At 36.1% G+C, this 23418-nt stretch overlaps 1 protein-coding gene and 1 long non-coding RNA gene across 4 annotated transcripts; both read left to right on the forward strand.

Moving 5' to 3' along the window:
• The first annotated feature begins 9602 nt into the window (after window positions 1-9602).
• On the forward strand, window positions 9603-12493 carry LOC148691235 (uncharacterized). Its single transcript, XR_015955549.1, has 3 exons — window positions 9603-9996; window positions 10696-10754; window positions 12295-12493. It is a non-coding gene; the product is annotated as an uncharacterized LOC148691235 (long non-coding RNA).
• Window positions 12494-16923: 4430 nt separating this feature from the next.
• Window positions 16924-22552, forward strand: LOC137713499 (uncharacterized). 3 transcript variants are annotated; one of them, XM_068452798.2, is made up of 6 exons: window positions 16924-17486; window positions 18742-18953; window positions 19025-19092; window positions 19535-21140; window positions 21217-21573; window positions 21668-22552. In XM_068452798.2, the coding sequence occupies exons 2-6, from the start codon at window positions 18770-18772 to the stop codon at window positions 22207-22209; spliced, it is 2757 nt and encodes a 918-aa protein (XP_068308899.2). In that variant the 5' UTR covers window positions 16924-17486; window positions 18742-18769; the 3' UTR covers window positions 22210-22552. The 3 variants fall into 3 exon arrangements, with proteins under 3 accessions (XP_068308899.2, XP_068308898.2, XP_088540673.1); XM_068452797.2 differs by having other exon boundaries at window positions 21298-21573; XM_088684547.1 differs by lacking the exon at window positions 16924-17486 and having other exon boundaries at window positions 18571-18953.
• Window positions 22553-23418: the final 866 nt, after the last annotated feature.

Genomic DNA, 23418 nt, shown 5'->3' on the forward strand with positions numbered 1-23418 from the left:
TGTGGTGTGTTTTTTTATTATGCAGCACCTTTGATTGTATTTATAGGCTAAGGGCACGGCACAAAAGTTGTTTTGGAGAAGGATTTGGCACTCCAATCACACAAGGAAAAGGCTAATTATAAGGCAGAAACCAGGGAGGATAAGGACTAGAATATTCGGTAGGTTCCTAGCAGAAAGGATAAGGGCCTATGCGGCACCTTTTTAGGAAGTTTTTAGGTGTCCTAATCTGAAAATAATTCATCTTGCAGTTGGAATTTAGGTAGAATAGGATTAGGATGAGGTAAGAAAAGATAAAATTAGTTTGGATAATGTTTGGATAAGGTTTTGGATAATATTCATTCCTTTTAGCTGATTCCTTATCTTCTATGTCTTGAATTAGTTTCTCCATCTCTTTAGCACATTCCTAGCCTCATTTGAACTTCAAAAACATCCATCCATCTCGCTTCATGCATGTGTTGTCCATTCCAAGTCCAAAATTGCTCTAAAACGCTCCAAAATGCCCCTTCTTGCCAACTTTGCCATTTGGACTTAAAAATACACGAAAATGGCTTTAAATACTCTAATAAATAGAAACTAACTTACTAAATGCAAAGAAACAAGCTAACAAACTCGCATAAATATGCTCCTATCACTTCTACCCGACAATATATTTTTATTTTAAAATATTTTCAAACTTCTTGGGCATTGTAGCCAACAGGCTAGTGTTATTATTTTTTAAATACGTATCTCGCGTGACAAAATTTTGGGCGGGAATATATTTTGGGCGGGAATATTAGATAGGATATTTCCCGCCATTTTTTTAGATGAAAAAGAGGATGTCGGTTCTATCGGACATATTTCCCGCCATTTTTTTAGATGAAAAAGAGGATGTCGGTTCTATCGGACATATTTTAGTTATATTCTTTACATGTAAAAGAGTGCTCTCTGTTTGAGCTGTAGGAAATATTTCAACCCTACATAAAACCCATTTTTCTCTTCCTTGTGCCGTTGCCTTCTCGCTTCCCCAGTTTCTTCTCCTTCCCATTGCATTCATTTGCCATTTCCTTCTCTTGTTCTTCTCCCCTTCTCCTTCTCCTTTCATCTCTCCCAAAATCACAACAAACAATCCCAAATTCATAGTTGCTCTACGGTTTTCCTTGTGAAACTGTTGCAGAAATTCAGGAAATAGGAAGTTAGAGGCATTTATGCGGCTAAGTGTAGTGAAAAAAAATTTGCACAGTATAAAACTATGGATTGGTATTATAACTTCAAATTGATCTCATATAAGTGTGTATCAAATGTGAGGGCAAAATAGGAAAAATGGAGATATGATTGTCATTTTGTCAAACGGTATAAAATTACTATTTTGCTCTCTTCATGTCAACATTGTGTATTCAAAAGTGATGGCAAAATTGAAAAAAAAAAAAGGAACAAAAAGTTGACAAGCCTTCTTCTCTTAATAGAATAGATTAATAAAAAATTGAGGTAGACTTTTATATTTTTTTATTAATGGTTTGTGGTGTCTTTTATGGGCAACAATATAATTGTTTATTTTATTTATCAAATAGTTAGGTGGTGTCGGTTAGGACCAACACTAATCTCCTCTATCTGACTATCTTTCTTAGTATTTAATGTCATCTATATCCAACATGAGTTTCAATGTTACTTTTATCCAACACTACTATTCTTTTTTTATTTTATATAGCTTTCCTTCTTCTTGGCGGATTAAGGGGACTAACCGACATCAAAAGCTTTTTCGTGATGCTAGCAATGATGTCGGTTCTTTTATCTGACATTACATGAGTTTACGTTGGATTTTTTTCTAATATCCGACATAAATTAGGTTTTCTTGTCGGTTTTAGGACTACCAGTTATAGGTAATTTTGTAGTGGTGAAAGAGAGAAAAAACGCATCTAAATAAATACAAAATTAACTGTTCTCTGTCTTAATGATTTGGTTCTTCTCATACAATGTCTTGGTTTTAATATATGTACAAATCAACAATAAGTAGGTTGATAGGTATCGTTTTAAATTTTCAACTTTGTCGTATGTTGCATGGTATAAGAGGGGCATGGTCCATTTGGATAAAACACACAGAACCATATTCAATTGCAGGAAGTAGACCCACAATATCAGTATACAAAAAGTAATAACTGGGTGCTTGATTATATCATCATGATTATTATACAGTATTATTACCAAATAATAATATTGTTGTAATATGACTTATAATTGTTATATAGACATTGACCAAGTCATAGTTTTGGCCCTCAATATTACACAATCACAAAGGCCAAAATTCCTGAACTGTAGAAGCGCTTCTAATTAACAGCATTTTGCGAAAAAAAAAAAAAAAAAACTAAAGAAAAGGACTTGAAAACTTTGAGTTTTAACGATAAAGACAAAATAAAAGGTAAAGTGAATAGTACCAGGATTGACTTTTTAGTGTAAAAATATGGTTTTTCGTTAAAATAAATAGTACCGCGGGTTTTTTTTATTAAAACTCTCAAAAAAAAAGTTTAAAGCGTTTTATGCAGATATGTTTTAAGAAGCATTTCCAAATTTTCTTTTTAGAGGAAACTTTAATAAAAGTATTTATATTTATGAGCATAGGTGCTTTCTAGAGAATCAATTGCATACAAGCAAGTCAAAAATGTATTTCTTAATAAATATATTATTTAGTTGTAAAAAATAACAAATTCTTTCATGTGTATATGCATCTGATGCCTTCCCTCATGTGCAGTCTCACTTTTATGTAAAATTGATAATATGTACAAATGAGAGTTGGAGGCTTTGAACCCATGATGACTTAATTGAACCAAACCTCTAATAAACGGCTCCAAAAAGCTAAATTGTAAGAAACGAATCAAAGATGTATATAAAGCTAAATTAGCTAATAAACCTTTTGGTGCAATCGTAGGAGCATTAATTTCCTCAAAATTTTAAGGCTTCTTGTTGGCAAACTTGCAAATTGCAATAGTTATCTGGCTGTTGGTGCTTGCTTGTCCCAACTGGAATCTTGAGCCTGACGCAACGCATGCGACGCCAAGAGTAGTTACACGCATAAGCATGCATTTATATATATATATTTGCATACGCGTTGTAAGAATCATTGCATTGACTCAACTTAATCATGGAGTTATTGTAACATATATGCATTGTAAGAATCATTGCATTGACTCAACTAAATCATGGAGTTATTGTAACATATATATATATATATATATATATATATATATATGTGTGTGCATGTATGTATGATTATATAATAAGGTTCAATATAATCTATGGTTTTCATAATACATGCTTGGCCTAAATTTTAACACAACTTTGCTTGGATGCAATTATCTTCTTTGCTTGGCCAAATTGTTTTTGTGTGGCTTAATATTCATCTCAAGCATAATAATTAAAAACTCTGAAGGTTTGCTGTGAATAGTATGATTGGTATCGTTGGGAAGTCAACAGCAGCTTCACCGCTTGGTATGAAATTTTTGAACACTTGTTGGTCAAATTTAGAGTCCCCTTCCTTATTAATTTAAATAAAAATAGAAGAAGTTAATGGCTGGCTTGATAACCTTTTTTTTTTATTATAATTTTTTTTATTTTTTATTTTTATTTTATTTTTTATGTTAAGGAGAAAGTATATGAGAGCTAGAAATGAGAAACTGAGACGGAAGAGGGAAGGTGGTGGCAAGGAATAGGGAGAAATGAAGGAGTTGAAATTAAAAAGTTGATATTGAAAACAACTTTAAATTGTTTTCTGTTTTTGTCCACTATCATTTTTTAAGTAAATTGTAACTATAGTCCCTTAACTTTAATTCAATTGGAGCAGTGGTCCCTCAACTAAAAATTCATTACCATTGGTACCTCAACTCATCAAAACGTCTAACTATGGTTCCTCAACTAAAAATACATTACCATTGGTCCCTCAACTTTAGTTCAACTAGAGAAATGGTCCCTTAACTTTAACCTAATTGTAGCAATGGTCATTCCAACATAACTCGCTTTGACAAAAATTTTGACATAGTTGACAAAAATGACCATAATTACACATTTTGATGAGTTGAGGGACCCTAATTATATAAATGGTTATTCCAACATAACTTATTTTGACAAAATTTTGATGAAATTGGTGAAAAAGACTACAACTACACATTTTGATAAGTTGAGGGATTAGTGGTAATGAATTTTTAGTTGAGGAATCATTACTCCAATTTAATTAAAGTTAAGGGACCATTACTACAATTTACTCTCATTTTTTTCATCACTTTCATTCCTCATTTCTCTCGTATGCTTTTCTAAACTACAAAAGTTAAAGCTATAACTTAAAAATGAAATGGTTGTTAAAAGATTTAACATCTTAATGTTGCTAATATATAAGATTTGGTGCGAAAAGAACATGCACTAAAAAAAAAAAAAAACCACTTGCGAGATGAAAACAATTCGTCTCCTACAACAGACGTTCGTCACCCAGGTTCCAAGGCAATGGAAATTTGGCACGCATAAGTCGTCACAAAAAACCCGTCGCAGGACATTTTAATCAAGGAAAATTATATTCCGTCGGGCAACTTTACCTTTCCCGGCGAATGGGCCGACAAACTTTCATCGGTTAAGTCTGCACTGACCACAAAAAACTTTGACACGACAAAATAACTTCCTCGGGCCAAATTTAGTTTTTTTATAAAAAAAAAAAAAATTCAAATTTCAGTAAGCTTTATTAAAAGCATATATTAAAATATGTGTAAATTTAATTCATAATTTTATTATAATAATATCTTAATATTAAACAAATTTATTTTATTAATATAACGATAAGGTTCATACAATCATATTGAAAATAAAAAACAAATTTATTCTCGATGTGAAATGCTTCACCTTGGAAGATGTCCATTTTCAGAATTTATAAATTCTGAAAAGATTCGCAGAGCCAATGCCATTTGTCCATCCTATACTCAAATTCAGGAGGCGGATGGGTCAGAGCTTCTTCATGACTTTCAAAAGTCCTGTAGTGGTTGCACAGCCCGTACGTGCTATTCCTAAACTAATCATTTCACAGTCGGGTTATGTAGGACCACCGTATCCTGGTCTTGCATGTCGATCTCAAAATTGATCTAAAATAGACAAAAAACAAGTATTAGGTATAAAAATACATTAAGTAATTATCTAGAATAACTAAAATTAGTAAAATTATTAAATAAAAATCATTTACCAAAAGCTCTGCCGTCAGCACCTGCTTCACTTCGAGGGAGATATTCCTCCATCTATCGGTAGCCATGGAGAACCTATTCTGGATGAGGATTACAATCGAGTGATTGAATATTGAATGAACTCATAGGTCTGCCGCACGTATATGTTCTGAGTTATATTCTTCTATCATTCTTTTATGAGGTTTCTACCTATACTAATGCGGCGACTATTGCACAATTTAGGCATATCTCTAAAAAAATTGTAAACTTTTCCTAAAAATTCCAAACTTAATAAATTGTCTAACATATTTATTTCACCAATACTTCCATTGCTTTAAATCTGAATTTCATAAAAATTTATAATACACATATAATTTATTATATTTCCTAAAAACTATAATATAATACTTTTTTGCAACAGTTAAACGATCATTGAATTTGATGATCAAGTGTGTTAATGTGGGTTTGAACCCTCAAATAGCATATTTGGAAGAAAAAAAAATCACCCAAATCTAAGGTGATATAGCCGTTGAATAATGATGCTAAGTTTGTAATTAACCGTCCAACCTTTGGTCCCATTTTTTACTCCCTCAAAGTTTTATTTTTGGTGATTTTGATGTATGCGATCTCATACTATATTCAAACAAGTTTGACGGTTTGAGAAGTGTAGTTGTAAAAATAATTAAATTTAGAGCTAAAATAACCGTTAAATATTTATTTTTTGTTTCTAACTATCGAAGTATTTCGTCTTATTATCTAATCTCCGAATGTTTGTTTTATGGTGATTTTTGGCGTACACAATCTGTAGTATCCCACATCGCCCGTGAGGGCTTGGTCTTTGGGCCTTATATATCCATTGCCAACCTTAAGTTTCAATGAGGCCTTTTGTGGACTCCCTGAGGGGAGGGCAGGCGCTGGCTACGGCTGAGTACCGGTCCACAGAAACAAAACCGTGCGGTAGCTCTGTCTTCGGGCAGGGAATGCCAAAGCGGACAATATCACTGGAGCTTGAGGGTTGGGATGTGACAATTTGGTATCAGAGCATATGTTGGGCAGTATTGTGTTCATCACACGCGTGATGTGAGCACTCTTGGTTTTTGTGTTTGACGTTCGAATGATGCCACCTCGTCGAATATGGAAAGATATGCTAACTTTTCTTAAGTTTTGGACAATTATATTGTGTTCACGACATTTTAGATGATCATTTTGGCCATGTCCATAGAACTAAAACGAAGATTTTCCTTGTGGAGGAAAGGTATACAAGTGAGGCAAGTTGATGGCCTAAGTAAATGTTTTGATAATCATGTATTGCCAGAGATATTACCAAATAATTCTATCATTGTCCTACCGCCATTAGTATTGATTCTTTAAAGATTGGAAATCTTAGTTAATCTTGATTTCTTAGTAACATTCCGCGGAAGATCATCGGAGGGATAATTATTGTTCGGTCCCTATTAGCACTAATATCTTCAAGCGTACTTGTGTTCATGTTGGATCTTTAGGAGGAAGATCGACTGTCGATGAAGTCTTTTTGAAAGTAGATATTAAGCAAGGTCTTTTTCTAGCATTGAGATTTTTCAATCAACGCTATTCCAGATTTTTGCTTTCGTAGTTGTACTTATTAAATGTGTGAGAATAGGCTTGCGAATGTAAGTTGTCATATCCTGGGAGTTGTAGAACTCCGAAAAGCAATCATCAAATCCTCCTAGGATCAATGAACTACTTCGCTTGAGCCGAATAAATTAGGATCGTGGAAGCTTAGGAATAAGCTTTGCAATAGGACGTTAAACTCATGATTGTTGTTTTACCTTATCACTTATTTAGGTAAACGAAAACCCTTTGACTAACCACCTCTCGATCACTTCCATAGACATTAGAATCGAAATGCGGGATGATATCTCACTGTTAGATTGTTATAAGTGTCGAGGAAACTGTGAAGACCTTTTAGTTCGTGTCGTAGAGTTGGTTAGTAGTACTGTAAATTTCGAGGACGTATACTTTTGGCGTCATATCCCAAAAATCCTACCGCGGATACCACCACATTGTTAAGTTGGTATGGCAACATGACGGAGTATTGCTTTTACTTTTCACGATTCGAATCGTTTGAAACGAATCATCTTATTCATTGACCTAAAGTCAACAGTCATCACCTTATTTCGAAGGCTAAATGACACTTCTCGGTGGAGATTTTGATGATGCATGATGATTGTCGATTGATGTGATAAGTCAATTCGGATTCAAACTTTCTTAGTATGTTAACGCTTATGTTTCTCGGTGGTAGAACCACTAAAGATGAATCATCGTACTTCTGAACTAGAATTAACAATTTCTAATTTCATTGGAATATTGATTGGGACTCTTATGTAGAAAAGTGTGTCCAAATCTTCATTGATCTTAGAACTTTTTATTACATTTACATTTTGGAACAAGCTAAGTTCTGTCTGAGGCAATAGTAGAATTAAATCAGCATCTATGAGTGCACTATCGTGTATCTACTCTCGCACATTTCTAGCTTGTCCTTTTCTATTTAATTGGGAAGTATCTTTTTATATGCGCAGTTCGAGATATGTGGTATATGTAAAGAATGTGAAATTCATTAATTGTGATGCTAAACCGATGATACGCTTATATGATGTTCCAATTGGTGGTTGTTTACTTAAGTAGAAAACAATATTCTTCTTGCTCAAAAAAATTGAAGTATTGGCAATAGTTATTTCCTGAAAATGGGTGTTGAAATTTCAACGATAAGACACTTGTGAAGACCACTAAGATAGAAGTGGGATGTAGTCAACCTCTTCGGGTGATGTGATCTAGAAGTTCTCTTTGTGACGTGACCAAATGTGGAAGTAGGGAAGAGATAAAATCGAGGCTTCATTTGATGTGTTTTAAATGAATCCTCACTCTAGATGGACCTTGCCCTTGATTAATGTTGTGAGGATATTGAGGTTATAGAGTTCAAAATTATCTGGACAACTACAATTTTCTAAGTGCGTCCAGAGGACGATGACTTTTTGAGAAAACTACTCCTAGACTTATATACCAATTTCAGCAAACAAAAACCTGACAAGATTATCATCTTGGTGTATTTATATTTCATCGTGTTACATGTTTCACTTCCAAGCCTTTGGAAGTCGTTATGAAGGTTTTGAGTATTAGAAGTTGTTCCTTATTGCATTTCTATCCCTAGATTAACGATTAGTTTGAAATGAGTTACTCAGACCTTTGTGGACGAGTTGCATCTTGCTTGTCCCACCAGTAGCATGGTTGCAGTATATCCTTATCTCCATTTTAGTCACTTGTAACCACGGTTACAATTTCGGGTTAACTATGATATCATTGGAGTTGATGTATGGAGATTTTACGCACAACGCATATTTAATGAACGCATACTTTTGTTAGAATTATGGGTAACTACGGTTACATTCCTGTTTAGGAGTATGGTATCCTTCGAAATATAATACAAATATTGTATGTGCAGTTTGTGATTTACAGCAGATTATTGCGAACAAATATTTGATTGAGATTGTGATGTAGAAAATTTATGTTATTGACGATGTTGCCTCAGAAGGTAGTGAATGAGTACGATCGAGGCTGGCATGTGTATTTCCTATTGAGGGGCAAGATGGTAATATTGCACCCTCGGGAATTGTTACTTGCTTATCAAGACAACAGTGAATTGTCGGTTTTGCGGGGTGCAGACCGTAATATTAATAACTTATTCGTTGGGTTGTTAAGCAAGTAAACAAGTAGATTATTCTACGTTAATATTTGTATTTACTTATTTAATTCGTTAATGGTTGTTTGGGCTTGACCCAAAAATATTACATGCTTAATTTCGAAGTGCGTTACGCTTTGAACACGTTTATGAGAGGATAGTAGGAATTTGGAGGCATGAAAGAAGAGTCACTACGCTCCGATCATGACAGAATGTCATCCTCTTTTATGTAGTCGCCATCACTTTGTATCTTCCTCGTGTATGTATTTACATACATATATCTCTTTAATTTTGAGTATTCTACTTTGGACTGATGATTTTAAATTTCGAGGACGAAATTTTCTTAAGGTGGGTAGATTGTGACAACCCGTTCCGAATTTTACGTTTTTATTTTATTTTAAAAGCGTGAATTTACTAAATTGCCCTAGAGGCAAGGATTTTGACTTCCGTTGACCATCGACTTGAGAGGTGTGGGACTTATTCTTTAAGCATATCCTCGTAGTACTCTTTGGTACGAACGTATAGGCGAAAACCGTTTGCGCGTCCGGATTATAACGGTATAGTTACGGACGTTCGAAATTGGTTATTCAAGGTTTAGTGTGTATTTAAATTAAACCCCCACTTTGTGGGGGAAGCCCAAAATCAGTAACGGAGGGAGGGAAAAAAAAAAAAAAAAAAAAAAAAAAAAAAAAAGGGAAGAGAGCTTCCCGTGCACCCATACCCGCGCCACCAGACCATCTTCCAAGGCCGATTCCGGCCAACTCCGGTGGAGTTTTTCGATGCCACCACCACCATCTTGAAGCTCTCATTCCCCTCTACAAAACCCACCCAAGAACCACCTTGATTGACCATGGTATGAGGCGGTTTGAGGCCACGAAAGTTGACGAAAATCAATGGTGCTCCGGCCACCCTTTTCGATTTTCCGGCAAATCGGCAAAGCAATGGCCGATGCCACCACTTGGGCTTTGTAGCCCATCATCCCAGGAGCAAAACCCAACCAACCTTGACCCCGTTGGACCACCGTAGACGACGAATCGACGTCGGGAAGTTTTAGGCATCCGCCGGCTTCGTGGGCAAAATTGACCATCTTCCGTCCACTTTTGGACTTCGTGGCAGGTATGAAAGTTGCTCCACTCACTGAGATCTTCATTTCTGTGAAGTTTGAGAATTTTTGGAAATAGTTGGATTTTCCGGCGAGTCGGGGCGGCCGACCGCCACCCGCGGCGGCGCGTGCGGCGGCGCGTGGCCAGTGGGCCGCCAATGCTATTTTTAGGCTATGTCAAATGTCTTGAATTCAGTTTTGTCATTTGAATGACGTAGGTTGATAGTTGGAACCTAAATTCGTTACGATACGTTACTTGATAAAAATTTGAATCGATGATCCGACCGTTGGATCATCACCAAAATGGGATATATTATAATACGTAATATTTAAAGATTATAGGAATTTACAGATCGGGAATCCGACTTACGGATCTTCCTGAATTGGATTTGTAAGTTAGTAAAATAAATGTTCATGGCCACTTGTTTTAGGCAATTGGCGGAGATCTGACCGTTGGATCGTAACGAAATTTTAGTATGTTATTCTTGAAACATATTGTGGATCGTTGGGAGTTGCGGATTGGAAATCTGATATGCGGATCTTCCGGGTCAAGTTATACAGGGTTGTAAGCCCTACCATCGATCTTTGATCGACGGTTGACTTGTGGTCAATGGGTATCAAACTATTTTAGAATGTCGTTGAGGTTGTGTTTTATGTGAATTACGTACTCTTCGGATAAGAGTTCTGAGATGTGATTTGATAATTGGTCACAGGGACCAATCATTCAGGACGCCTCGATGTGTGCGCTAGAGAATCATAGCGTGGACTCCAAGTAAGTGGATCTTTTCCTTTTTATCGTACATATTATTGAGACTTCTATCGACAATTTTAAATTGATTAGGTATATTACTTTCATATTTAATTATTGTGAATGCTTGAAGTACGATATGAACTACGAATGGCTTGATCCCTATTTAGGGTACGTAGGCAGTCTAACGAGACGTTAGATGCAGCCATAAAATATTTGAGACCAAAGCCTTGCTTGGGAAATTGAGTAAGGCGAAAGAAATTGGTAAAGGCAAGTTTTAGTTTTATGAATTAGTTAGCTAAATTAGTGTTAATTGGGTCGTCATGGATAATTATCCCTGAAAATAAGTAGTTTGGGAGTAATGCGTTATTGATTGTACACTTCTCACTGTATTGTTTATAATTGAACATGCTACGACATGGTTGAGTATTAGATTGCATCATAGTATATCAATATGTATATTACTTGCATATAATTATTGGGAATGCTTTCAAGTGCAAAGGTGAACTCAGGACACCCAGGTAAGTTCAGGTGAGTTTATGGTACTAGTTGAATCGATTGCGTTATAGCATGACTACAGTTATGTGTTAGGCAACTTCGATACTGTCGTACTGGTTGCCATGTGTTGCACATGTTATATTGAGATGCATTGAGAGCTCATAAACCTGCACCCCGGTGTTAGTGCTCCCGCCCGTGGCCAGGGCACAGTCCTTCACGTGATGTTCACCTCCCGCACCTTATGCTCACCTTGGATTCAAGGTAGGTGCACAGTCCTGTCGTACAGACCACTTTAGGTGGTTCCGACTCGTAGGTGACCCGCGATTATTCGCCCAGTCTTCACGTGATCGTAGCACTTGAGCTTATTTATTTACACCCAGTCCTGTCGTACAGACCACTTTAGGTGGTTCCGACTCGTGTGCAGGTATACTTATTGAGCTATATGCTAGCCAGGATTGATGAGATATGGATAAGTCGTACAGGTCACTATAGGTGACTCCGACTTATATGCTAGCCAGGATTGATGAGATATGGATAAGTCGTACAGGTCACTATAGGTGACTCCGACTTATATGCTAGCCAGGATTGATGAGATATGGATAAGTCGTACAGGTCACTAGAGGTGACTCCGACTTATATGCTAGCCAGGATTGATGAGATATGGATAAGTCGTACAGGTCACTATAGGTGACTCCGACTTATATGCTAGCCAGGATTGATGAGATATGGATAAGTCGTACAGGTCACTAGAGGTGACTCCGACTTATATGCTAGCCATGATTGATGAGATACGGATAAGTTGTACATGTCATTTTAGATGACTCTGACTGATATATCACTTTGTATTGATTTAGTTCATTTGGCCTACTTATTAATGTATGGTGGAGTTAATGGCAAACCGTGGTTTTGGTCATTTCTGAGTATGGTTTGGATATATGTATATATGTTGTACTGTCTTATGGAAAACGATACGGGTTTTACATTAGGGCATTACTTTTAGAGAGGTAATAACTTTGGGAAGCTTGGTTTTATTGCTTACTCACACCTTCTGTTTGGTGCCCTCCAGGTTTTAGCTGCTGAGTTTGTATCGACAACAATCTGTGGTGAATCTTAGTATTAATGGATATTTTGAGGGTATGATTCTTACCCATACTACTGTACCTTACTTATGCTCTGACATCGCGTGTGAAATGGGTTCGCTCCCACTCGTAGCGCACTCTGGTACTTAGACACTTTTAGATTCAAATTTATTCACTTTTTATACACTATCACATTTTATGGCTTCGTCACCTTCCAGGTGTCGGCCAGCACAGCTCGATTCAGGGTCCAAGTGGACTTTCTGGGTCGGGGTGTGTCACAATCTCATAGTATATACCAACTATATTGACAATTGGGCTGTGGAAATTAATTTCCTTGACTGCGAAAATCCTCGACGGAATTGAAAAATGCCATAGTCTAAGTAGAATTTATCAATTTCTTTCCATTTGTTGCGAATTCCAATTTTAGTAAGAAAATTCTTATTCCTTTGTTCATACGTATTTCATACATTTCATATATGCGAAATTTGCCAATACACTTGCCTGATGGATTATGGGCACTTTGCCTGATGAATACACTAAGCCCTAAATCCTAAATACTTTAACCTACGAATGTTTCGATTCTGTCGGGCAAGAGTTCTGTACTCGACGAATATTTTCTATTCCGTCAGGCAAAGCATAAGTTATTTTTTAAAACAATAAGATAGATGGGCCTTTGTACTTAGATAAAATTAATAGAATATTTTATTTGGTACACATTAACATTGCATCACTGAACACTTAATCACTGTCAAATATGCTCGTCTACTTCCATATTATCCATTTTAATATCGCTTTCATTGCTTGAGTCATCGCTGCTATTTTCAAACAATGAATTCACTGAATCGGTGGTAGGCGCCCGAGGTCAATAAATATTGCATCTATTCCAGTGTGGGGACACCCGAAATCTCAAATGGTTCAACAATGTGGTTGCTTCGTACTCCGGGAAGATTTTGAGTGGTTGCAGATGAATCTTCCTTGTAAACATTTTGGTCATCATTAGTATCTTCATCGTCATCCTGCTATTTTGTCTGGCAAGTTCCAAATATTTCTATGTAATAAGAATTGTACTCCTTTCCAACCACCATTGAGCTTTCAATCACCCAAGTAGAATACTTGTTTTGCCATATTGGCAAGGATGTAGGGATCAACCTCAACCACTGGGTGTTTGTGTTGACCGATAACAAATATATATATATATATATATATATATATATATATATATATATATATATATTGAATGAGACTATTTGCTTTGTTAGAGTTCGTATCAAACCAATGACACTTGAATAGCATGACTTCCTTGCAGTTTGTGTATAACAATTGAATTCATTTACCCCCAGGACAAAGATCCACAATTTTAAGTGCACAATTTATCGTCTTGTTCAGCTGTTAAGAATTTAATTCCGTTCACATGACAACCAACATACGTTTCGGCTCTAACGTGACAACATGCTAGTTGGAATAATTCTTCATCAAACAAGGGTCATTTGTCTTCTCTTAACTGTTGCATCTAGTAAAGTCCAATGACCACTGAATGTGTAAGTTTTTTCAAAAGACAATCAATTTAAATTTTTTAAAAATAAAAATACTTACATGCTCGGCAAACCAATGCAGAAATAATTGTCTGTGGATCTTTTATCACGTCATGGTGGGCCTTTGCCAAACGTCGCCAAAGCTTGGGCCGACGAAGTGGCCCATTGGGTAAATGGGACCTAGCCGACGAACACAAGTTTCATCGCGCAAACCTTAAGGTATTATGCACCATTTTATTTCTCTTGGCGTCAAAAATTTGCCTGACGATTATAGCATTGCCGTACAATTCTTTTTTGTCTCGTAAAAATTTTGAGCAAACCCTCAATATTGACCAGTTTTACCTTACTAACTAAAAAAATCATTGGATAAGGTACTTTTACCCGAGAAAATATAGTTTGTCGGGCATGATTATGTAGGGCAAGCCTTATTTTCTGGCAGTGCTGATATATGCATCGAGCAATTTCATTCTTCAATATGGTACAATAAAAGTTGATGGCTATCTACAATTGAGCGTGTTGATTAGTCTCATAATAATTATTTTGCATGACTATTGTAGATGGAATTTAGAGCTACGTAACACATGTCCGAACCATTAGTTTTGGTTGAGCCAAACAACATGCATGTTCTACTTGTCTTTAATTTGAACAGTTCAAACCATTATTTTTGGTTGAGCCAAACAACATGCATGCATGTTCTACTAGACTACTAGTCTTTAATTTGAACAGTTCATTGTTTGTGTTCATAAATTAGAACTTAATTCAATAAATACATTAACAAATTTTGGGACCATTCTGAATTAAGAACTCCATATAGTGCCATATTCAAGGGTATGGCTCCAATGCTCCGTGGTATTAAGCGTCCTGAATTTGTCACTATATAAGGTATATTTATTTTAGCAGTTCAATCTCAATGTTCAACTCTCGTCGTTTCTTTTTCGGAATACATTTTCGCTCCGTTACATTGTAGAAAAATTGACCATTCAATTAGGACGAGACTATTTGGAGAAATTATTTCTGACATCAAATTGGACTGGACAAAATTTGCATGCATGAGATATGATTTCTCTTCTGATATCTTAATACAGAAAAAGTACAGGAGGCAAATGTAAGAGAGAGTCCAGTCCTCTGCTGTCCAGCCAGCCAGCCAGCCAGAATCCATGGCGGTGAGGTGAAATCATGGAGGTCAAAATTTGAAAAGATGAGACAAGAATTTCAAACTTTGGGAGTAAAGACAGACAAATTTTAAATTGTTTTTCTGATCAACCAATCAGCCATAGATTGTGGCTGCCTCATGGATGGATTGGCTGCTTCCCTCCCGATCACATTATTAACTTTTGGCAAAATACGAGTGTTTTGTCGCCAACGACAACTCCTCTCCCACTAAATCCGAAAACGCGCCCAATTTCATGATCCCCCAAACCCCACAAGTCTCCATCGCCATAATGTAAAATGCAGCTTTTCATTTTGTTCATATGTTTATACTTCAGGGGCCGATCAACAATCCTTTTTTTTTTTTCTTTTTTCTTTTCGGTTTTTGGGTTTTTTTTTTAACTAAAATTGTTTGATAATTATTTTCAGATTTAATTTATTCCTAAAACATTGGTTTGATTTCCATTTTAAAAACTGAAATAATTTAAAAACCATAGTTGTTGAAATGTGAAAGAAATTTACAATTAACATGCAGTTATCGTACACAAAAAAATAAAGAAGCTATGAAAGAGAATATACAAAGTTAGTTTCGTTGGAACACTCCTCATATCATTGCTAACTAATTTCCTATGGAGAATGGAAGAGTTGTCTTTGTTAGTGACAAGTTGGATTGGAATTTCCGATCCAAATTCGAATCTTTTCGAAAAGGAATGGATGAAAAATAGAAGACATTTAGAGATTCTAATCTTAAAAATAGTAAATTAAAAATGTTTCAGACTATTTCCAATAAATTTGTTTCGAAAGTTACAGTTTTTTAATAGTTATTTGGTAATTTTGTGTATATTATCTTTAATTTAATAAGTCTCATAAAGTAGCATTAGTACATGGAAAGGAAATCACGGAAATAATTTATCATGCCTTGTTTTAGAGAGTAGGAAATTTCATGCGATAATAGGAAAATACATTTTCTAAGCATTTGAAAATTAGAAAAGAGAACCTAAACCGTCTAAATGATATGAGATTTGATGTCCACGCGATATGAGATTTGATGTCAATGGCCCGGGCGCTAATTGCCTTAGTGGGGTGGTGTTTCTCTAAAGCGCACATTATTTTCCCTTACCTAAGTGATATGAGATTTGATGTCCATGCAGCTCAACACAATCTGAAGGCAAACAATATCTTGTTGGGAAATGGAATGAGACATTTTGTATTTGACTTTTGTAAATAACACGTTTGATATTCAATTATTCTTATAACTGATTTATTGCGTGACTTAGCGTTTAGTGTGAATTTTGTAAATAATGTTATTTATACCATGTTTCTATATTACATTTCTATACAACCTTAGGTGGCATCTGACGTGGACAATCACATTATTTGAAAAATTTGCAAAACTCAAGGAAAGGAAGGAAAAAGCCTCCTCGTATACCACAATAATCATTTAATTAACTCGTTTTTCTTATTTATTAGTTTATTAAATAATGAACTAAATTTAAAAATCTGATTAATTCAAATGATGTGAATATCCACATCAACTGTCATTTAAAGTGGTATGAAAATGTGATATAAAAACATAATATGAATAAAATTACTCGAATATATAACATGTGTGATTGATAGAAAACAATATGAAAATCCAAGGGCCACCCATTTTCAAGGAGTATGATTCTCTCTCTTTTTTTTCCTCTTTTTCCCTTCCTTTCTATTTGAACGGTCATGGTTAAATCAAGTCAATATCTTATATTAATTTTCTTTATAAAAAGAGAAAGATAAAATAGAGAATGTGAGAGGAAAAGATGGAAGATGATGAAAAAGGAAGGAAGAGAATCCTAGTCGTATTTTCAAAAATAGGGGAATTGAATATCATTGTTTTATTAACACTAATCTCATGTTAAAAAATCATTATATAATAGCAGCTGATAACAATCTTGTTATAAGATTCACACACGTAACAGACAATATCTTTTATCTTCAGCTTAGGGTGCAGAGAAAGAGTACTCTTGAAAACAATAGGAGGAGGTGACGAGTCTGTCTGATGACCGTTAAAAGTTGGAAATGCAGAAAGCCAGAGAGAGAGAGAGAGAGAGAGAGAGAGAGAGACAGAGGAGAAGTTGGAGAGCAACCCAACTTAATATTTTCTTCATTTGAAAGCTTTCCTCCCGACTCCTCATCCTCGTTGTCAATGCAAATTGCAATTTACCAGTCACTTTCACCATAAAATCTCTAACATCCTCTGCTTTTATTTATATATATATCCCTCTCTCTCTTTCTTTCCCTTTCCATTTTCTTATTTTTCTCATTAATTTTCCATAACTTCTCCTCCTCCTTGTTCAACTCTCTCCAGTCTCCATCTCCCATCTGAGATTAAGCTTTCTAGGTTTCTTTCTACACATTCAGTTTGACGTTGAAGTTCCAAGATCTGTATATATACTGCAAGAAATCCAGAGGAATCTGCATATTCAGAGCAAAAGGCTTCCATTTTTTCTCAAGTTTTCCAGGTACCTCTTTCTCTCTGTTTCTTATGTTTCATTGTAAAAATCTCTTGAATTAGTTGATATTTGTGAAATTTTAAATCTCGGGTATGCATGTTTTTATTAGAATAGTTCGTGTTTTTGGTTTGGTTGTCAGACAAGATTTTTCACTTTCTATAGAAACAAACAGAAAATGTCTCTTTATACAAAATTTGATTAGTACTAGCTAATTAAGAGCTAATCACACTTGTAGGTGCAGCTAGCTTGTAGCTTTTGAGCTGCTAAAATTGAGTTAACACAGGCCCAGTAAAAGATATTTTGGCTTGAATCTCCTCTTTTTCCTGTTTGTGTTCCTTAATCTCCAATGAACCGCTGGAAAAGTGAAAATTTATTTACTTGCTTCAACTTTTGAGGTGGAAATTTCTTGGGGAGATGAATTGATGGCCATAACCTGTCTCTTATGCTACATCTTCAAAAGGTAGTTGTGATTTTTTATTTATCTACATCAACAACAACAAAGTTTTATCACATAAAGTATGGTCGGTTATATAAATCTTAAAACGCCACTACACTCGATTTTGTGTCATGTCTTACAATAAATCTAAGTACTCCAAGTCTTTTTTCAAGGTCTCATTCTAAGTCTTCCTGAGTCTTCCTCTACTCCTTTGGTCATGAGCTGTCTCGTAATCACATTTTCTAACTGGAGCGCCGGTAGGTCTTCGTTTCACATGTCCAAACCATCTTAACCGATTTTCTCTTATCTTATCTTCAATTTCAGCTACTCGTAATTTACTTCGGATATCTTCTTTTCTAATTTTGTCCTTTCTCTGAATAAACAAATCTCTATAGCTATGCATCGTTGAAAAAAGCTCACATGGTGGGACACGCAAACGAAGACTATGGTACATCACAATCATCTATATTTATCTACAACTAGAATCCGCAATTGTCGACTTTGAACATACATATATACACACACACGAAGACTATGGTACATCACAATCATCTATATTTATATAAAACCAGAATCCGCAATTGTCGACTTTGAACATACATACATACATACATACATACATATATATTTACGTTTCTATGGTATTTCTTCTTGGTTAAGTTCATGTCATTCTGTGTGTGTTTATATGCAACCCGGGAGAAAAACAACTGCATTCTTATTGGGGTCATTGAGTTTGAAATTACGAAAACTTGTATGCTACTTCGTTGTCCATCCTCGCACCTTCTCTAGTTTGGTAATTTAAATTTGGTGTTATTTTCTTTTGCCAAGCTCTCCCAATTCACTCATCGGGGCAAGAATGACACCCCCGAGAAGCCCTATGCCGAGAAGCCCTATGCCGAAAAGCCCTATGCCAAAGAGCCCTATGATATGCGAAAAGTACGAGACAGGATGTATGTGGCATTTATATGGCCTCTTTAACTTTCGTCAAGGTCGTTCGAATAAGAAGCTGCTTTCGCACCAGAGCCATTTAAAGAGAACTGGTAAGGCACAATTGTGAATTGAATGCTTTTTTGCTGTACTGAAAAGGTTCATAATTCTTCTTTGTATGCAGATGACGGAAATTTTAAGACCAAGCTTGATTTGCTTAACAAAATGGATGAGAAGAGCGAAAACATGGGTGTAAGTTCCAAGTTCCACGGGCCTACTTTTACAATCGAACATGGTGCATATTTTCACGTACCTGAATGTTTGTTCAAAAAACCGATTCTTCTGATTCATGATGCCTGCTAGCTTTTTTGTTTTGACTTATAGAAGACGAAGGAAATATATATGTCAACTGATTTTCTCTATTGTTTTGAGTCTTCTGAGTTCTGTGCGTGTACATACATTGCCAACATACTATTTGATCAATTACTGGAGTACTAGGCAAGAAAAACGAATGGAACTGATATATTAATAGGCTCTTCAAACCATCTGGGAGAAATATTAGTGGTAGACAAAATTTTCTTCGTTTTTTGCTTTGGTTTCTCTGATATAATCTCACACAACTGAAAGCTGACATGGTTACTTGATCGAGTAAGCACTAAAACAAAATATTTGATAAGCATTTTCAATTGTTCAGGATGCAATGAAGAACAAAACTCAAACAGTTGACTCAAATATGGCAAATACAAGAAAGCTTAAGGGGGAAGAGTTGTCAACCGAGCTGCAGATAAATAAGAAGATTGCTACTGATGAAGTGAAACATATGCAATCTGATTCTAAATTCGTTTGTCCATTACCAAAGAATAATGGAAAGACTAGCAATAATCGTCAGAGATCTAATGAGATACCACTTCACGGTCTGAAGAATGAAACTAAGCATCGAAAACCTCCTAGTTCAACTTCAGTGGAAAAACCCCACTCAGCAGCATTGCCGGAAGTATTAAGCAAAGAGATGCATAGAAAAAAGCGAACAGGATGTGGCTGTAAAAGCATTGATTATGTAAAGTATGACCAGCTTAATGAGAATAATCTTCCACCGGGACAAATGAATGCAGCAGAGGCCATTGTAAGTCAAAAATTCATTAACGGGGTGAACTACCAGTCTAAACAGTTCTCAGATGCGTTGCAGATTTTGAATTCGAATAAAGAATTGTTTATAAAACTCCTACAAGACCCCAATTCTCTGCTAGTCAAACACATCGAAGACCTCCGAGAATCTCAGGCAAGAAAACATCAGAGTAAATCTGTCTGTGAAGAGAACATTTCAGAACAAAGGACAAGTAAAGCAAGGCAATCTGAAGGTCCTTCCGGCATTCACAAGTTAAATTCCTGTGATATTTACCCGTCTCAGGCAAGTGGTGATTGTGGATTTTCAGAGAGAATAGTAGTTTTAACACCTACCCCACCAGGATTGCAAAATTCTTCAGACGGTATCGATTCTTGCTCCTTTCAATCTTATTACAGCTTGAGAAGTAATGGGGAAAGTGAGAGGCCTGCAAATTTTTCCCTCAGCCGTATAAAGAGGAAACTGAGACGTGCTATAGGGGTAAGCAGCAAAGAGCAGGACTCGAAGACAATCAATGGTACACTTCAAATATCTCCTTGCCAAGGCTCTGAAGACGATTCTAAAGGAAAAGGTGTAGAGATCATTAGAAGAAATTCACCTGGCTCCAATAATGCTGCTGACAGTGGAGTAGTGAGCAAGTCTTCTCTTGATATCGAGAACAGAGTCAACATAAGCAAGGTGAATGATGGTGAATCAAACATTGGATGTGAAGCTGCATCAACCAGTGGATGTGGCCTTCAAAACTCAAACATTTCGCTTGCTAGACAACCAAAGCGAAAAGAATCTGAAACTTTTGCGGAGGCTATGGAACATCTGTCAGAATTGTTAATGAATGGAAAAAAGGACAAGAACAACTTTGAAAGACAGGCACAGAAAACCTGGGAAAAGGTGGCATCATTTCCTGAGTATGACTTCTTGCCTACACACAGTCCGGCGAGGGACTGGGAAAATACATTTGTTGATGAACCAATGCGATTTTCACCCTACAGCAATTACCAACTGGTATATGAGAACAAGTCTAGGCTTCAGAAAGAAAAGAAAACCTGCTACTTGAGTCCACTGAGGCAGGACGTAGAGGCCATGCCTGAGAATAAGAAACTTGATGATCAATTGCAAGTTATTGATATACAGCGAAATATTGACACCAGAGGGCTGGGAGATAATTCGAGGCTTAAAGGTATGGAGTTACTTTCATTGTTTACTTATGTTCTATTTAGTTTAGCTTTGTTTAGTTAATAATCAATCTTCTGCAGGCTGTGTCCAAATTGTAAAGAATAATTCCACTGCGCACCGAGGAGAAACTAATTCCATAGAAGTGTCCTCTATGCACCCAGGAGAACCTAGTTCTTTGGAAGTTCTAACCAAACCAGATAGCATGGAGAAGACCAACACTACAGAGACTAGTGATGCTACATGCCAAGGAGAAACAGATCTTTTTGAGGATCAGCCACTAACATCTTCACCAGATGTTTTCTCAGCAACTCCAATTATTCAGAGGGTGGAGAGTTCTGATAACATTGAAGATAAACGAGAGCAGCCAAGTCCAGTTTCTGTACTTGAGCACTATTTTTTAGACGTCACCAGTCCCGCAAGCACCATATCTGAACCTGGTAAGCCTTCATAAGGACCTACCATTTTTTCTTTCTTTTCATTTCCCCTATCCACTTCATGTGACTGAGTTAAACCATGCATCCATTTCTGCAGCCGAAGAGCTCCAATCTCGACCTCTTACAAGGTCCCCTCTGTACATTGAAACTTCTTCTTTGAGTGAACACCAAGTTATCTCGGAGTATGTGAGGGCAGTGCTGCAAGCTTCCAGCTTAAATTGGGATGAGCTTTCACTGATGTGGCATTCATCAGATCAACTGCTTGACCCATTCTTGTTTGATGCAGTCAAGTTGCAGGCTAACCAATTCAGTGATGATTGTATGCTGCTCTTTGAGTGTATAAATGAAGTCCTTGTCGAGGTATATCATACTCAGCTTCCATACTCCCCGTGGGTGTCATTTATCAAGCCAATTGCCTCAAGACAACTTTCCATTGAGAAAACTGTGATTCATGAGGTGATGAAGTCTGTTGATTGGTACCTCTTACCGCATTCATCACCACGGAAGTTGCAGAAAATTGTTGAAAAGGACATAACAAGCTCTGGAACATGGCTAGATCTCCGGAATGATTCTGAGGAGGTTGTTTTTGAGATGGTAGAAGATGTTTTAGAAGAACTGATCATGGAAACCATATTTTAGCAGCCCTTCTGAAAAATTATACTACCTATAGATTTGGTCTGCATTGGACAGTGGAAATTAGGCACTTGGGTAGGTTAGAAGAACTGGTTTTAAGTCACTTGAGAAATGTCTTATGACTCCTTGAACAAGCATGCAAAGATCAGTATTGGGCACGCTTGGATCTCATTTTGTGTACACTGTGTATAGTTTACTGTATGGGGAGGTCAACGTATATATCAAGCTAGATAATAAGCCTTGTGTCTATGGTCTAGTGTCGACGGAATAAGTCAACAATGTATTTCAATCTAGCTAACAAAACGAAGTAAAGAAAAGAAATAATATGAAAGGTTGACTGTTCCAAGTACCTGTTGCTTTCGTTCAAACTGTACTATGCTATGGATTAGAGCTTAATTAGTAAATGCGTGTTTTCTAATTGGAACCCTTTTTTGGGTAAATGAATAAGAACCCTATTCTTCTTTTGTTAAGCAAACTCGGAACCTTTCTATGTTTCCATGTACAGGTGCAGTTACTGCTGACAACGACACTACGAATTTCTGTACATTTAACTTGGGCTAAAATTTATGTTCATTTTGAATAGGAAATTAAATTAGGTAATCTGAACTCTAATTGTTAGGGCTCTGTTATATAATTGCCTGATTTCATAGTACACCGAAACTCGGAAGTACAATAGCTGGTTCTATGAGAACGGCTGCCAGAAACTTCAACTAAGTGATGGTTATGCTTCTGGCAGCGTTTGCTATCCTCTTGTTGCAGGTGCAGTCCAAGACCGGGGAAGATTATCAAAAGACGACGACTGGAGCTGGATAGACAGCTTAAACTTGTCAATAAACCTGCAATGAAGAGTTTCCGGGTAATGAAATTGTTTTACTTAGATGCCGACAGTTTACAGTTTCTACAGAAGATATGTTGAATTCACTGGTTTATAGAATTAGAAATGGTATTGAGGTGATTTTATAAAAAGTGAGTATAAAAAAAAAAAAAAAAAACTGAGCTCAAAAAGGTGTTTGGTAAACATTTAAAAACTGTTTATTTTCATAGTTTTGAGTGAAAAAAAAAAGCTTAAAACATGAAGCAGCAAAAATGAGCTTTGAAAAAAAGCTGAAAACGTGAAGCAGCATAAATGTTGGATTATATGTTGAATGTTGAATTATAATTTCTTGTTAAACATTGGATTATATGTTTAAGATAAAGTTTATAAATATTTTTTAA

Source organism: Pyrus communis, chromosome 14, assembly GCF_041283825.1.
Source record: "Pyrus communis isolate YQ-2024b chromosome 14, ASM4128382v1, whole genome shotgun sequence".
Classification (NCBI taxonomy): Eukaryota; Viridiplantae; Streptophyta; class Magnoliopsida; order Rosales; family Rosaceae; genus Pyrus; species Pyrus communis.